The following is an 18,189-nucleotide window of genomic DNA, read 5'->3' on the forward strand; positions in this document are numbered from 1 at the left end:
ACACTCCCAACATCCTCCTCTGACTTCCGATCGCATAGTGATCGGGGGTCAGAGGATTGTGGAAGTGGTGCAGCATCACCCAGTGGTGGAAGAGGGATGATGGAAGAGTCTATTGCATCTCTTCTATCACCCCTCTTCCACCACCCTGGGGCGCTGCACCACTTCCACAATCCTCTGAGCCCCGATCACTATGCGATCGAAAGCCATAAGAGGATGTCGGGAGTGTATCGCAACTGGTGGAGGAAGAAGAGAGGTTTTACTTTATTTGGCTGGTAAAAAGGTTAACAAGGGATTTCAGTTTAAAAGGGAAGCCCTTCTCCTGACTATGACCCCTTTAGGTATGCAATAACATGCGATCGGAAGTCAAAAGAGGATGTCTGCAGTGTATAGCCACAGGTGGAGGATGAGGAGAAGCTGGTCCAGTGTCAGGAACAGGTAACTATAAAACTGCTCCCTGCGCCACTCTGCATGACTTCAGTAGGCAGAAAAACAAGTTCTGCTGGCTGAGGTTAATATGGGTGCAGCATCTTCAAACTAAATATTTTGTTCGAAGATGCTAATGGGTTAAAGGACAACTAAAATGAGAGGGCTATGGAGGCTACCACAGTCATTTTCTTTTAAATAATGCCTATTGCCTGGCTGTCCTGTCGTTCCTCTGCCTCTAATACTTTTAGTCATAGACCCTGAATAAGCATGCAGATCAGATTTTTGACTGAAGTGTTACTGCAGTGCCGCATGCTTGTTTCTGGTGTGTGATTCAGACGCTACAGACGCAGCAAAGATCAGCAGCATGCCAGGCATCTGGTATATGTAAAAATCAATAAATATGGTAGCCTTCATATTCCTCTCACTTTAGTTGTCCTTTAAAAGAAACCTAGTAACCTATTAACCTGGAGCCAGAGAGCTTCAAAGAAATATACACATGCCAAACCTTAAAGGTATAAAATAAGCAGCAATACTGTTTACAACTATTAACAGTACATGAGGGCTGAGGGAGTGAAGACCAGGACGCCACCACTGGAGGGAGGTAAGCGTGCCCGCCCTATACCCAGCTAACCTATACTGAGGAACATATACCTAGCTAACCTATACTAAAGGCACATATACCCAGCTAACCGATACTAAAGGCACATATACCCAGCTAACCTATACTAAAGGCACATATGCCCAGCTAACCTATACTGAGGCACATATACCTAGCTAACCTATACTGAGGCACATATACCTAGCTAACCTATACTGAGGCACATATACCTAGCTAACCTATACTAAAGGCACATATACCTAGCTAACCTATACTGAGGCACATATACCTAGCTAACCTATCCTAAAGGCACATATACCCAGCTAACCTATACTGAGGCACATATACCTAGCTAACCTATACCTAAGGCACATATACCCAGCTAACCGATACTAAAGGCACATATACCCAGCTAACCTATACTAAAGGCACATATACCCAGCTAACCTATACTGAGGCACATATACCTAGCTAACCTATACTGAGGCACATATACCTAGCTAACCTATACTGAGGCACATATACCTAGCTAACCTATACTAAAGGCACATATACCTAGCTAACCTATACTAAAGGCACATATACCCAGCTAACCTATACTGAGGCATATATACCCAGCTAACCTATACTGAGGCACACATACCCAGCTAACCTATAACGAAGGCACATATACCCAGCTAACCTATACCCAAGGCACATATACCCAGCTAACCTATACTGAGGCACATATACCCAGCTAACCTATACTGAGGCACATATACCCAGCTAACCTATACTGAGCCAAATATACCCAGTTAACCTATACCGAAGGAACATATACCCAGCTAACCTATACCGAAGGCACATTTACCCAGCTAACCTATACCGAAGGCACATTTACTCAGCTAACCTATACCGAAGGCACATTTACTCGCGTACGTTAAAAAGGGGCGCTGGGAAAAAAGGGCGCCGGGTTTTTAACGATAAGCATGGATAACGTTTAAAAATGTATTGTACTGTATTTCGTTTAAAATTAATGTTTTTTAACGTTATAAATCATTAAATAATGTGCATTAAATCGGCAATTGTAAAAACGTTAATCTTTCGTTTAAATACTGAAACGTATAATAACGTTTAAAAAAAAAAAATTACTAAGTAACCCTCCCTGTACCTACCCCTAACCCCTAGACCCCCCTGTTGATGCCTAAACCTAAGACCCCCCCTGTTGGTGCCTAAGTAACCCTCCCTGTACCTACCCCTAACCCCTAGACCCCCCTGTTAGTGCCTAAACCTAAGACCCCCCTGTTGGTGCCTAAACCTAAGACCCCCCTGTTGGTGCCTAAACCTAAGACCCCCCTGTTGGTGCCTAAACCTAAGACCCCCCTGTTGGTGCCTAAACCTAAGACCCCCTGTTGGTGCCTAAACCTAAGACCCCCCTGTTGGTGCCTAAACCTAAGACCCCCCTTTTGGTGCCTAAACCTAAGACCCCCTGTTGGTGCCTAAACCTAAGACCCCCCTGTTGGTGCCTAAACCTAAGACCCCCCTGTTGGTGCCTAAACCTAAGACCCCCCTGTTAGTTTTTTCGTTTAAAAATAATGTTAAAAAAATGTACTGTTTTTCGTTTAAAAATAATGTTTAAAAAAATATTGTACTGTTTTTCGTTTAAAAATAAAATTTAAAAATGTATAAATCATTAAATAATGTGTAATCATGAGAAACAGTAATAAAACATTAAGTCTCTGGGCGCCGCTTTTAAAACGTTATTTTTCTCCGGCGACCTTTTTTCCTATCGGGCGCCCATTAAACGATATTTATTATTGGAGTGAATGGCGGCGCCCGATTTGTCCACTAGCCTCAGGCGCCCGAATTTACTGTTTCCCATTTACTCAGCTAACCTATACCGAAGGCACATATACCCAGCTAACCTATACCGAAGGCACATATATCTAGCTAACCTATACCGAAGGCACATATATCTAGCTAACCTATACCGAAGGCACATATAACCAGCTAACCTATACCGAAGGCACAAATACCCAGCTAACCTATACCGAAGGCACATTAACCCAGCTAACCTATACCGAAGGCACATTTACCCAGCTAACCTATCCTGAAGGCACATATACCCAGCTAACCCATACCGAAGGCACATATACCCAGCTAACCTATACCGAAGGCACATTTACTCAGCTAACCTATACCGAAGGCACATTTACTCAGCTAACCTATACCGAAGGCACATTTACCCAGCTAACCTATACCTAAGGCACATATACCCAGCTAACCTATACTGAAGGCACATTTACCCAGCTAACCTATTCTGAAGGCACATATACCCAACTAACCCATACCGAAGGCAACATATACCTAGCTAACCTATACCGAAGGCACATTTACTCAGCTAACTTATACCGAAGGCACATTTACTCAGCTAACCTATACTGAAGGCCCATATACCCAGCTAACCTATACCGAAGGCACATTTACCCAGCTAACCTATACTGAAGGCCCATATATCCAGCTAACCTATACCGAAGGCACATATACCTAGCTAACCTATACTAAAGGCACATATACCTAGCTAACCTATACTGAGGCACATATACCTAGCTAACCTATCCTAAAGGCACATATACCCAGCTAACCTATACTGAGGCACATATACCTAGCTAACCTATACCTAAGGCACATATACCCAGCTAACCGATACTAAAGGCACATATACCCAGCTAACCTATACTAAAGGCACATATACCCAGCTAACCTATACTGAGGCACATATACCTAGCTAACCTATACTGAGGCACATATACCTAGCTAACCTATACTGAGGCACATATACCTAGCTAACCTATACTAAAGGCACATATACCTAGCTAACCTATACTAAAGGCACATATACCCAGCTAACCTATACTGAGGCATATATACCCAGCTAACCTATACTGAGGCACACATACCCAGCTAACCTATACTGAGGCACATATACCTAGCTAACCTATACTGAGGCACATATACCCAGCTAACCTATACTGAGGCGCATATTGGAGTAACGCAATCCATGCAACCCTCTACAGAAGACTATGGCACCTCTTGCATTTCATAAAAGAAAGCAGAAAACCACAAAAACCTTAAAATTCATATATAATGTCTGAATGAAGGTCTCTAAAGAGTATGATTTAAGACTAACAACCGTTCTGTAGTCTTCTTGGCAACAACAAGTTAGACACAGACAGTAATTTCTCAATTTGTTAAAAGCATTTTAATTTAATAGTACGTATAAGCTGGAGATCTCATTTACTTTTGGTTCGTTATCTATGACATATGATCAGGATTATATTGTGCTATCAGAACATACTGTTCCAGAGTGGGCCAGCACAAAGACGAAAATATGAGCACAGAGAAGGGTATATAGCAATCTGAGCTGTACAGCCGACAAAGAAGAATGTGACCAGAAAAATCTGCTCTTGGTAGATATTAGTATCTACTGTAGAAAATTGATTTGCTCTAAAATTCAATTTCAGTTTAATGGGACTTTCCAAACTGTTCAAGGCAGCATGCCAAGCGACAAAACTATCAATATCATCGGGCAAGATTAGAAAGTCACCACTATAGTTCTCATCAAAGTGGATTGTTAAAAGATATATGAGAGGAGTTACATTTGTACACAAAAATAATGTACACTGGTGCAGCTTTTCAGCCCATAGCTGTAATTTACTCATATAAAGAGATTTTAATGTATATTAAAAGGTGAAGAAATGAGTAACTAAATAGCTTTTTGTCCATAGCAAGCACATGGCACTGTATTAATGACAAGTAACTCAAGAGCAAGATTTTGTAATAAGATTACTTTTTACAACAAGCAACAAAATGAAATCCTGGGCCTATGTATAAACAGTGGCAATCTGTTATCTGAAATGGGCATGCTGGATTTATTTTCAAACCACAGACAAATACAGAGAAATATTATCTCTATCCTAGGCAAAGACATATGGAGTCTCAACACATTTTTTTCCCTTCTAGAATACTGAAATGTTGGTTGGTTTGTATCAGGATAACACACACACACAGACACACACACAGAAACACACACCTCCCTGGAGGATGTTGTTGGTGACTTGTTTTGTCACTGTTTTACTTTTCTGATGTTGTGGGCTAGCAATGTTAGAACATACACTGAGTGGCCCAAAAAATTAAAGACACCCTTCATTTGAAAGTAAACCAGTCCAACAGTGACGTAAAAACGCAGAGTTGCTTATATAAGGAACATTCAGTTTTGGATGTCGTAGTTACCACGAAAGTTAAAGTGTACCAGCGATCAAAAGCTATAAAGTTTTAATACTTACCCGGGGCTTCCTCCAGCCCCATAACCACGTGTAAGTCTCTTGCCGTCCTCATGCCAACCAAACTGAGCGGTCACCATAGCAACCAAAATGAACAGTTACTATGGCAGCCAGAATGAACGATCACCATGGCAACAAACGGGCGCTATGGCAACCAAACTAAACGGTTGCATGGTAACCAAGTGGTAACCAAACGGAACAGTCGCCAGTGCAACCAAACGGAATGGGCGCCATGGCAACCAAGTGGTTACCAAACTGAACGGTTGCCATGGCAACCAAACCAGACACCAAACTGAACTGACTATTTACAGAGGAAATCTGACTATTTACAGGGGGAATCTGACTATATACACCGGCTATATATGGTGGGGGAGGGGTATGACAGGGATAATAAGATTATATACACTAAAGGGGATCTGGCTACCCCCACAGAATATAAGACCTCCGCGAAAATAAGCCCTAGCACATCTTTTGAGGGAAAAATTTATATTTTCGGGGAAACACGGCAGCAGTATTAATGATCATTGATATACTGGAGGACACTGGTTGGCCAAGGAGTCAGATGATCCCTTGGGCTAATGACTGCAGACACAGGGGTCAAAGGATCAGATGATGGACCCCCTAGGTTACATGCATGCGCGCCCACGATCGCTACTACAGGAAATCATGTACTTCCTGCATTCAGTAACAGAGAATTATCGTTCTCACTAGCAGGCACGGATCGACTAATCCCTCTGCATCGAGGGGGTCAGATGGGAGCACGCCTGTGCGCACAGGATCGCGCGCGGCACCCAGCTCAGTACAGGGACGTGACTCTCACACCATGTATTCACTAGATGATAAGAGGGTAGTGGGGTCAGGGTTGGATAGCATTAAAAGATTAAGCACTAGGTTAACATTAAGGCTACAAAAAGACAAAGGAAAAGCTTCTGCTTAGGGTTAAGTACTGCAGAGTGTGGAGTCTATTCCTTTGGGGTAGGTAGGGGGTTGAGATAGGGATAAGCTAGGCAGCTGGACTAGGCAAAGGTCAGAGGTCTTGAAGGGCCCTTTACATTTTTAAAAAAAAAAATGTTCCCTCTCGATACCCATTGACCAACTAAATGGGTTTTCAAATTATAAACACACACATTGATGTACACAACCTTCATTCTTTCCTATAACCATATGTAATTCTTATCACAATAGTTAAATCAAACCGAGTCCTGGAGAAAGCTCATTATGGACCCTTTTCCGCTAGTAATGTTTTGCTATTTGATTTTGAACCCTAGATACATTTAAACGAACAAGGGATGTGTAGGGATGTTTACATTAATGTGCAATGTTTGCAATGCGATTTTTCCAACAAAAATTGTTGGTCCTGCTGCATTTTTCTTGCATTGAAATCGCACAGCACTCACGGTGCTGTGCTATTTTTTTGCGATCCATCCCTTCAAATTTTTTCCTAGCTGTTTTTTTCACCCTCCCCTTCGCAAATCGCAATTGTGTCATACACCTGTCAGATCGCACCGGAATCAAAATAAAGAAAAACTTGATTGCAGCACTATAGGGATTGTGATCATGTTTCTAGATTGAAAAGAGCCCTATCTGTGCCATATGTATGGATGATACTGAACAGAGTGGTCACCATTCAGCACCGGCTTTGACAGGGCCAGGATGCGAGCAAGGGACGAGTTGATTTATAACACCATACAATGCCAACTGGAGGAAAATCCAGGAGATCCTATCCAAATTTTGGCCAATATTGCAGACCGATCCCGATGTGAAGGGAATTGTTGGTGAACGCCCATTGCTTGTAGCAAGGCGCGCACCCAACTTGAAGGATGTACGGTAACTTCACAATATGTCCCTACAGTAACGAACAATTGGTTAGGCCGTAGTAAAACTGTGGGAATGTTTAGATGTGGCAAGTGTGTTGCGTGTGAAGTAATGGTGCAAGCCAAAACCTTCCAAGATGCATCGGGTAGGACACAATGGAAGATTAGGAGCTTTATCAATTGTGATAGTGAATGGGTCATTTATCGATTGGAGTGCCCATGCCACAAGATATATGTAGGACTAACTACCCGCAAGCTAAAAACACGTGTCATGGAACACATATCCAATATTAACAGTGGCCTCCAGGACAGTGGACAATATAAGAGTTCCGTTGCAGAACACTTCTGCCAGGAACATGATGGCGACCCAAGAGGCCTGAAAGCAATGGGGATTGTTTCAATCCCAATGAATAGGAGAGGGGGAGACAGATTAAAACTATTGAAGCAGCAAGAAAGCCGGTGGATCTACCTTCTGGGGGCTATGGGGTCAGCAGGACTCAATTGTGAACTGAGTTATGCCCCATTTCTGCCCTAACCGGTGGCGACCTACATACTGCTGTCTTGGGATGCCATTTGTGATTGGAAAGGGAGAGGGGGGTGAGATACTTCAACTGTTGACGTTTTTTGGCAAGCGGAGGAAGTTTAATTCAAACAATCTAAAGCATGGAAACTTTATGTGTCCCAATATGGGAAATAAGACATACATATGCATATATTTAATCTCCTTCCTTGAACTCACCTTCTATCTAGGGGTGCACACGAAGGCATCGAGAAAAGGAGTACCATGTGATCCAAAACGCGGAAAAGACGCCGCCTGAACGCGGATCTGAAACTATAGCTGGTACATAAGAGTTGCCATGGATACCATCAGCTGCGTGTGACGGTGTTGAGGTGGTGCGCATAGACTTCCGCATGTACGCGGAATGATGACGTACTGAAGGACTCCCCGCCCCGTAACTGATGGGTAGAAAAGACAGACAGTGTAGCCAATGGCAAGCCACGTACACCCTGACGAAGCTCGCAAGTGGGCGGGCGCAACGCGACGGTGGGCGGGTCTGAATCACGTGACCTGGAGCGCTCCTCACGGCTGCAACAATACGATAGCAGGACACGGTATCAGTGCGCATTCCCCGCCATACGGCAACACAGCAGAGCGGGTTGAGCAGACGCCTGACGGCCTACGCTGTCCGATGATCCCTACCCTGGTGGTGAACTGTTCAAATGACATCGCAGTGACGGTAACTGAACGACTGAACTACTTATGGTGAGACTATCTGGACTCTGTTATAACTAGCTTGCAAGCTGAAGAGGACTCCGACTGCCCTTCATTATCAAGCACATACAACTCTCTCCCCCTCTCTGAAGATACGGCTAAACTGGTACCGGTACCGTTAGGGGTGGTTGAGTGTGTGGTGCATGATGAAGGTGCGGATGGTGATGTGCTCAATACAGGCTACTTTTACACTACACATAACTGGATTTGGTGTCACAATAAAGCTAATTTTCTATTTTTGCATATACCTATGATCTCTCCCATTTTTATTGCATATAATACTATGGTCACCATTCAGGAGTCATAGAGACAGTGAGTGGCAGCCTGATACTTGAGCCACAGAGCAGCCTTACCCTTTAGCCTAGGCCCTGTTCCGTCAGTGGTTAATACAGCCCAGAGACTTTCAGTTTCCTCATGATGACCTGAGATTTACAGTACAAACATAACTAACAGTAGAGAACTAGTCATTATGAATTGTTTTCTTCATTAAAAGTATATGTGTCAAGAAAATGTGGTTCTTATTTAGCGGCCCTTTAAAAACGTTGATTTCTGACTTCCAAAAAGATTTACGGAGATGAAACAGAATTGGCTAATTATTGATCGCATGGATAAAAGTGTTTTCTGCTTGCAGCAAAATATGAAAAAAAGTTTCGTTTTTATTTTTACTTACCAAAATCACAGAGTTTTAAGATATCGTTGTAGCTAATTAAGAGGTTTTCGGGTTTGATATCTACAAAGAAAAAGAAAAAAAGAGATACATGATTATTGAGAAGTCACAAGAATAAACTGTGTACAGGTGGCCCTCAGCTTAAGAACACCCAAGTTATGAACCCAAAGCCCCATCGCAATGACGTCATTTTAGCAGCCGGTGCTGATCAACACTGTGACCGAGTTAAGCTTCAGATCACCATGAGACTCTCGGTGAAGTGAGTAATAAAGGTAGGGAAGCACAGGGGACCCAAGGGGGAACAGAAGTGGCACAAATAGGGGACACAACAGGTGATCCTGGTGACACAAATAAGGGACACAGATTATAGAAAGAGGACATAGGTGGCAGAAAAGGGTGACAGCTAAGGTAAAGGTGGCACAAAAGGGCAACAGAGGTGGTGCTGGCGGAACAAAATGGGGGACAAAGATTACTGAATGATGGCACAGGTGGCACAAAGGGGCATGGGGGACATAGAAGGCACAAATGGGGGGGGGGGGGCAGAGAAGCCCCAAAGGAGACACAAGTTGCACAGCTGAGGACAGAGAAGACATAGGTGGCACAGTGGGTGGAGGCACAAAGGGTGGCAGTGGAGGTACAGAAGAAACGCAGGTAACAGGCCAGTGGAGGTACAGAGGTTGGGCACAGGTGACTTAATTGAGGCAGTGGAGGAAGAGAGGGGGCACCAGTGGCATAAAGGGATAAATTAAGTTTACCTGTTACAACTTAAAAACAGATTTAGGTTAAGAACGAGCCTACACAGTCCCTATCTTGGTCATTAACTGGGGACTACCTGTATGTGCTTTTACAGTGGCAATGTTAGCTATAAAAAGGGCCTGTGGGCACCGCAGTAAAAATAAATAAGCTGCACATGTACAGACAAACTGTTTACATGTTCATAATAATTTCTTATAATTCTTCTGGATAATTGCACATATAAAAACAAAGTTGATTTTATAAATATGACATAAAATTGATACATTTTTGTAGCACTTTACACAGAACACTGAACTAAATCAATGAAGTTGAGGGCGTTTACAGCACCGGAGATTTTGGCGCAGCTGGCGCCACCATAGGCCGTAATCTGAATAATGGCTATAGCAGTGCTCAGTCAGTAATTTGAGCGTAGTCAAAAGATGGAGCACAAATTACTCTAACAACGCTGTAATTCAGCTGCCAACAATAGCTGAAAGCCGAATTACGTCTTTCCCCCACTATCCATGGCGTCCTGGAGGGGGAATAGTAATTAACTCCACCAGGACTTGTGCAGGAGTAGGGTAAGCCTTTTAACGGCGTTACCCTGCGCCCAAATCTCCCGGCGGCAGTTTTTAATCCCTTGAGCACAAGAGCAATTTTCACCTTTCAGCGCTCCTTCCATTAATTCGTCTATAACTTTATCATTACTTATCACAATGAAATGAACTATGTCTTGTTTTTTCCGCCACCAATTAGGCTTTCTTTAGGTGGGACATTATGCCAAGAATTATTTTATTCTAAATATGTTTTAATGGAAAAATAGGAAAAAATGTGGGAAAAAATTCATTATTTTTCAGTTTTTGGCCACTATAGTTTTTAAATAATGCATGCTACTGTAATTAAAACCCATGAAATGTATTTGCCCATTTGTCCCAGTTATATAACCGTTTAAATTATGTCCCTATCACAATGTTTGGCACCAATATTTTATTTGGAAATAAAGGTGCATTTTTTTCAGTTTTGCGTCCATCCCTAATTACAATCCCATAGTTTATAAACTAACAGTGTTATACCCTCTTGACATAAATATTTAAAAAGTTCAGTCCCTAAGGTAACTATTTATGTATTTTTTTATTGTAATTTTTTTTTTAATTACAAAAATAAAATGAAATTGGGGAGTGTGGGAGGTAATGAGTTAATTTTTAGTGTAAAACTAATGTATTTGTATATGAAAAATGCTTTAGGGTGTAGTTTTACTATTTGGCCACAAGATGGCCACAGTAACTTTTTGTTCATGCGACCTGCAAGGCTAGGAAGTATGCTTCCAGGAAGTCTTATGAGGCTGGGAAACTTTCTTTTTTCACAATGATTGCGCTGCTTCTCATAGAAGCAGACGATCATTGCGGGGGGCTTAGATCAACGAACAGGAATGGTTTTTTCCGGTCATTGATCTCCGGGCGAGCGGGCGGCGGCGTGCACGAGCGCGCGCGCATGAGCGAGTGGGAGCGCGGACAGTGGCGGGAGCAGCGGGAGGTGCGGATATCTCCATCCCTGGTGTTGACAGGGTGGAAAAAGGGACGGAGATATCCGTACCGCTGGTGGTAAAGTGGTTAAAGCTATGCGCTGAGGGGGATTTCATCAATCCATTTTCAAGATGCATACATTTGCATACCTGCATGAATTCTGTAGTGTAAGGCAAGTGTGATACCCAGCTGAACACTTTACTGCCCGTCCACTATCAGCATCATTTTTCCTAATGAGCATGTGGAATACGATAATGTAAGCTATGCACAGTGTATTGTTTTTTTTATTTTTGGAGACTGTATTTTATTAAATGGAAAAATGTTATATATTAAAATAAGAAAATGTATTATTACACCCTTTTCTCCTCACAAAACAGGACTAGGTGGAGGCCAAAAAGCACTTCAAAAAAATAAACTTATTTGTATTGTATATCTTGGCTATATTTTCTAAAGTAATAAATCTAACCCTTAAACATAATAAAAATAAAAGCATAAAAGCTAATAATAAAAATAAAATTCCTTTTATACAGTGATTTCTATGAAAACTGTAGGCCTAATATACTACAGCATGTAAAGAGATCCCCTGGCATTTTCAGTGGGAAAATCATAAGTGATTCAGCAAGCCTGTGCTGGATTAATTAAAACTGTTTACTGTGAAGCCTTACTAATCCCTGGCAGCGATCCTCCCACAAATAATACTTATTAAATCAGGTCTTACCTGTTAAATAATGGAAATTCTTGTATAGAATATGTTTTAATGCAGATCTGTAAGCAGGGAAAGCAATGGACTGTTGTGGAGCAGCAGGTTCCACCAGACTATATGTGGTCTGACGCCTATATTATGTGTGGGCTTCCTGTCAGACCGCTCTTCAGGCCAGCAGAAGCCACTGTTCTCTGCAGCAGTCTTCTGGTCTGAAGGATAAATGCATGGGTGGAGGTGCCCCAAAAAAATATTTAAAAAAAAAAACCCAAAACATTGGAAGATTAATTTAAGAAGGGCAAAAAACTCAGATCCAGGAAATTATAGACCAGTAAGCTTAAAGAGGAACTGTAACGACAAAACGGCCCCTGGGGGGTACTCACCTCGGGTGGGGGAAGCCTCAGGATCCTAATGAGGCTTCCCACGCCGTCCTGCGTCCCTCGGGGGTCTCGCTGTAGCCCTCCGTACAGCCGTGACGCAATATTTACCTTCCTGGCTCCTGCGCAGGCGCTCTGATGGCTGTCGGCGCCGAAGTAGGCGGAAATACCCGATCGCCGTCGGGTCTGCTCTACTGCGCAGGCGCAAGTTTCCGGCGCCTGCGCAGTAGAGCGGACCCGACGGAGATCGGGTATTTCCGCCATTTCCGTGCCAAAAGTCGCCACAGCGCCCCCGCTGGAGCCAGCAAAGGTAAATATTGAAGCTACAGTCGGCTCTGTCGCCGGCTGTTCGGAGGGCTGCAGCGAGACCCCCGTGGGACAGAGGACGGCGTGGGAAGCCTCAGTAGGACCCGGAGGCTTCCCCCACCCGAGGTGAGTACCCCCCAGGGGAGGTTTTTGTTGTTACAGAGTCTCTTTAACATCAGTTGCATGCAAACTATTTGAGGGGTTACTAGGAGATACTATACATGACTTTATAGTAGAAAATAATCTAATTTCTCAGCATCAGAGTGGGTTTACTAAAGACAGGTCCTGTTTGACTAACATGCTCAGCTTTTATGAGGTAGTGAACGCTAATTTGGATATTGGGAATGCTTTAGATGTGATATACTTGGACTTTGCTAAGGCCTTCGACTCTGTTCCCCACAAAAGTCTGGCGCAAAAGTTGAGGATGCAAGGACTGGGGAAGAGTCTGTGTGCATGGATAGGCAACTGGCTAATGGACAGAAAACAAAGAGTTGTGGTCAATGGATCATACTCAAAATGGGTGACTGTTAGCAGTGGGGTCCCACAAGGGTCTGTACTGGGTCTAGTGCTCTTCAATTTATTTATTAATGACCTAGTAGATGCAGTAGAAAGCAATGTTGCTATTTTTGCAGATGATACAAAATTGTGCAGAATCATCAACTCTCAGGAAGATAGTGTCATATTGCAACAGGATGTGGATAGGATGGCTATATGGGCACATTAATGGCAGATTAAATTCAATGTTGAAAAATGTAAAGTCATGCATTTTGGTCGTACCAATGGTCTAGCACCATACAAAATAAATGGAATATGGTTGGGGAAATCAAACTTGGAGAATGACTTAGGAGTACTCATCAACAACAAGTTAAATAATCATATTCAATGCCAAGCTGCTGCAGCTAAAGCTAATAAAATTTTGGGATGCATTAAAAGGGAAATAAAAACTCGAGATGCTAGCATAATATTGCCCCCGTTTAACTCTCTAGTAAGACCACATCTGGAATATGGAATTCAGTTCTGGGCACCACATTACAGGAAAGATATTGCAGTTTTAGAGCAGGTGCAGAGACGAGCAACAACATTGATACGAAGGATGGAAGGTCTCACTTACCAAGAAAGGTTAGATAAACTGGGTTTATTTAGTCTAGAGAAAAGATGCCTTAGAGGGGATCTAATTAACATGTATAAATACATCAGAGGGCAATATAAAAGCTTGGCGGATGAGCTTTTTGTCCCTAGGCCTTCTCAAAGGACTAGAGGACATGATCTGCGCATGGGGGATAAATGTTTTAGCCATTTATTTAGGAAAGGGTTCTTTACAGTAAGAGTGATTAAGATGTGGAATGCATTGCCACAGGAAGTAGTTATGGCAAATGCTATACCTGCATTTAAAGGGGGTTTAGATGCTTTCCTTGCATTGAAAGACATCCATGGCTACAATTACTAGGTAATGCCCAGTGATGTTGATCCAGGGATTTTATCTGATTGCTATCTGGAGCCGGGAAGGAATTTTTTCCCTTTCGGGGCTAACTGGACCATGACTTGTAAGGGTTTTTTTTTGCCTTCCTCTGGATCAACAGGGATATGTGAGGGAGCAGGCTGGTGTTGTACTTTCTTCTCTGGTTGAACTCGATGGACGTTTGTCTTTTTTCAACCCAAATAACTATGTAACTATGTTATTAATCTTGCCTCGAGCAAGTGGTAGGGTATCAAAAACACAATTTTATAGGACCCTTAAAAAGCATAAGTGTTTAACGGGTCTTACCCGCTTCTTCAAGATCACAGTGTCTTTACAAAAGGCTCCAAGCGCGCGCTAGGTTTTGATACCCTACCTCTCATTTTAGGTTGCAGGTCAAGACCCAGTTTAAAAGGTATTCTTTGTGGAAGGCAAACCGTGGTAACTATGTTGCTGCCATAGTTTATCTGGTTAGGATTTATCACCCTTATCTGAATCATATCAGATCATACATTTGAGAATTAATGAGTACAAAGAGAGGAAAAGAAAGCTCCAGGAGCAGCTCACCATAGCCTTAAAACTTTCACCTTTAATGGTTTCCTTAAAAAAATTTTATGCAATAAAAAACAACAATCATAGTAATACTTATCAGGCACATGAGTGGTTGAGGTGCGGAGGTAAGTCGACGGCCGTTTCGCCCCTCAATCAGGGCTTTCTCGAGACTGAATCATTTGAGAATTAATGAAGCTAATTAAATAGTAAGATTTTGAATTTTGAAAAAAAATAATAATTTGAGGGTCATCAAAATTAAAACAAAGGGACATCACAAAACTGTTACCCATAGTGTGTCCATAATGAGAACTGAAGACCCTCCCTAGCACTGCAAAACCCCATTGCTATAGAAAGAGAAGCACAATAAATCCCAATTTGCTAATCAGTCCAATCCAGAAGGCTGAAGTTAGGGTTAGCAATTAAACATTTCTAGCAGCTGATCCACCTAAAAAATAGCTGCTGTATTAATTAATCAATCAATCAGTGATTTGCTATCTCCAACTTCCTCCATTTGGATTAAAGTGAGATGAAACTGTTTTTTTTTGCTTTACAACACTAAAAACACTAAAACACAAATATGAAAAAGTGTAAGGCCAGAAACCCACTAGGAGCGATTTCTAATCGCTAGTGATTTGAAAAAGGTCTTGCTAATGCAATGCTATGGGGGATTTTTATAAAATCACATCGCTCAAGTGGGATCACACCCATAGCATTACATTAGCAAGAGTTTTCAAATCACAAAGCGCTCAGAAAAATCACTCCTAGTAGGTTTCTGGCCTAAGGCTGCTATAAAGTTATTTGAAGGCATATTTACACTTCACTAAAGTGAATGATAACCTTGCCAGCTTGCAGGATGTCATTATTCTCTTTTTTGAGCAAATAAAGAAGAGAATCCACTCTGGATACAGCTGAAACGTTTCTGCTTTGTTTACACAGCTTAGTACAACTCAACACAATCTGCTAATTCTGGTATGGGAAGAGCAATTTTACCAGTTAGAACCAAAGGGAAGTGAAGTTTGAGTATTAACCCTTCCAGTAACTTGCAGTGATGCGGGTACGCACACTTCCTGTAGCAGTGATGGAGTAGGCAGAGTTTCCCCTCTCGAATGGCATGAGGGAACACACTTTGGAATCCGCACGAGTGGAAAAAAGCCCTTAGCGATTAGTTTTATGCCGTATTTAATGCTTTAGACCAAAGATAAAATTTGAGTTGCGTCCCACTTTAAGCTATTTAGCCGGAAGAATTTATCACACATCACTACAAACCATTAAGTCATTCTACTTCTTCTTGATTACTGTATATTTCCATTTCTCAAAGAGAAGAAGGGCAGCACTACACTGTAAAACCTCCCTTCTCTTATGCAGATGTTTAATGGTTATATTTTTAAAAGGAATCTGAAGTGAGAGGCATATGGTGACTGACACATTTATTTGCTTCTGGAGAATACCAGTTTCCTGGCAGTCCTGCTGATCTCTAACTGCAGTAATGTTGAGATCACACACACCTGAAACAAGCATGTGTCTAATTTAGTTAGACTTCAGTCAGAGCATCTGATCTGCATGCTTGTTTAGGGTCTATACCTAAATGTATTAGAGGCAGAGGAGCAGCTACACAGCCAGGCAATTTGCATTGCTTAATAGGATATAAATAGGTCAGCCTCCACATTCCTCTCACCTCAGGTATGCTTTGAACAAGCCAAGAAGGCATGCACATTTAGTCATGCATGATGAAAAACAATGGGATGGTCCTCATAATAAATTGCCATAAGGAAAACGGTTTTCCTGTCCATAATTCAGATTGTTCCCCTGATGTATCCAGGCCAGTATTGGGGAATGGATTAGCAGATTCTGAAAGCTATTACCCTTTTGATATAGATTTTATATGAGGCGCAATATCTTTAAGAAACCTCTCACCTCTGTGAACAATATCATTCTTGTGACACCAGTGAATTGCCTTGATGAGCTGATAAATGTAGTTCTTGGCTTTTTCTGGAGAAACTCCATTTGGCATCTCTTCCAGCAACTCAAGCATGTTCTAAAGGAGGAAGAGTACAACAGGGTTCAGTGTTAATCTTACTACAATTTAACACGGCTCATTTCAGCTCCTTAAATGCACTTGAAAGCCTGGTTCATTTCCCAACCAAAAGAATCATGCCAAAGCAGCCATGCAAGGAGAGCTATGGGCTATACCAAATAAGTTACATACATCAGAATAATGTGGAAACTGCTGCTGGTAAATTATTTGGTCTAAATGAAAAAAAAAATAAAAAATATGTAACCATTATTTTGTTTAGTATTTTATACACACATCTTGGCAGCATTCTGTAAAGCTTTCCAGTCATAGCCTATTACAATTCTATGACCGAAAACTCAAGATCCAGATGAGCAAGGAATGGCCCGCTACTGTAAAAGAGGTTATATTCCGCCAAGGTTTATGGCTGCTTTAATGCATCCAGCATCATTTCAGACTCAGATACTGGACATAAAAATACCTGTTTACCAACATCTTCACAGAAGACTACTCATTTTGCATTAAAGGATACATGAGGTGACGTGACATGATGAGATAGACATGTGTATGTACAATGCCAAGCACACAGTTAACTATGTAGAGTTCCTTTTTTTTATTCTCTGCCTGATAGTTAAACATCAGGTATGCAAGTGACAGTTTTAATCCAGGTCAGACTCTAGTGTAACCCTCACTGATAAGGAATTACAGCCTTAAAACACTTTCCTAGCAGAAAATGGCTTCGGATAGCAGGAAAGGGATAAAAAGGTCAATAGTTCATAGATTTTAGCTCTGGCATACTTCAATGAATGCGTCATTGAGCAGAGACAATGAAACAGTAAAAACTTAAAGTACATTTAAACATAAAATAAAACTGTAGTGTGTATGTATGTATATATGTGTATATATATATATATATATATATATATATATATATATATACACACACACACATATACATATACTCCACATACATGGGTTGGCCAGAGAAAGCTCTCATTTACCACCCTGGTAACCCTTTTGGCACAAACATTGTCTTCCGTCACTGTTTCATAGATGACATCCTCTGCATGGCAAGGGCTGCCGGAGGATATACATAAATATACTGATTATTTAATCTACAACAAGTTTGTTGTAACATTTACAGAAAATATTCAAGTATGATTGATTTCTTAGACCTTTATAATGTACTAAACCAGGTGACTCATATTTATACGAAGACATTTTTCAAGTAAACTGATTAGAACAGTTATTCCGACTTTAGAAACTCACATCATACACCGTGGCAGAATTATGTCCCATTTGAACAATTTAAAAGAATCAAGATAAACTGTGCATTTGATGAAGATTTTATTTACAATTACAAATCCTAAAAAAAGGTTTAGTGAAAAATCCAATCCAACTGCACTCACTAGTCAAGGCTGCATTTGAA

At 41.6% G+C, this 18,189-nt stretch overlaps 1 protein-coding gene across 5 annotated transcripts in view; it reads right to left on the bottom strand.

Annotated features, from left to right (window-relative positions):
- CDKL5 (cyclin dependent kinase like 5) overlaps window positions 1–18,189 on the bottom strand; it is a 494,542-nt gene that overhangs the window by 123,638 nt on the left and 352,715 nt on the right. For all 5 annotated transcript variants that reach the window (XM_068269971.1, XM_068269974.1, XM_068269970.1 and 2 more), the window contains exons 7-8: window positions 16,664–16,784; window positions 9,104–9,163 (exon numbers count right to left, since the gene is read on the bottom strand). In XM_068269971.1, coding sequence (XP_068126072.1) covers window positions 9,104–9,163; window positions 16,664–16,784 — 181 coding nt within the window. The remainder of the gene's footprint in view (window positions 1–9,103; window positions 9,164–16,663; window positions 16,785–18,189) is intronic.

The sequence above is a fragment of the Hyperolius riggenbachi genome, chromosome 2 (genome assembly GCF_040937935.1).
Source record: "Hyperolius riggenbachi isolate aHypRig1 chromosome 2, aHypRig1.pri, whole genome shotgun sequence".
NCBI lineage: Eukaryota > Metazoa > Chordata > Amphibia > Anura > Hyperoliidae > Hyperolius > Hyperolius riggenbachi.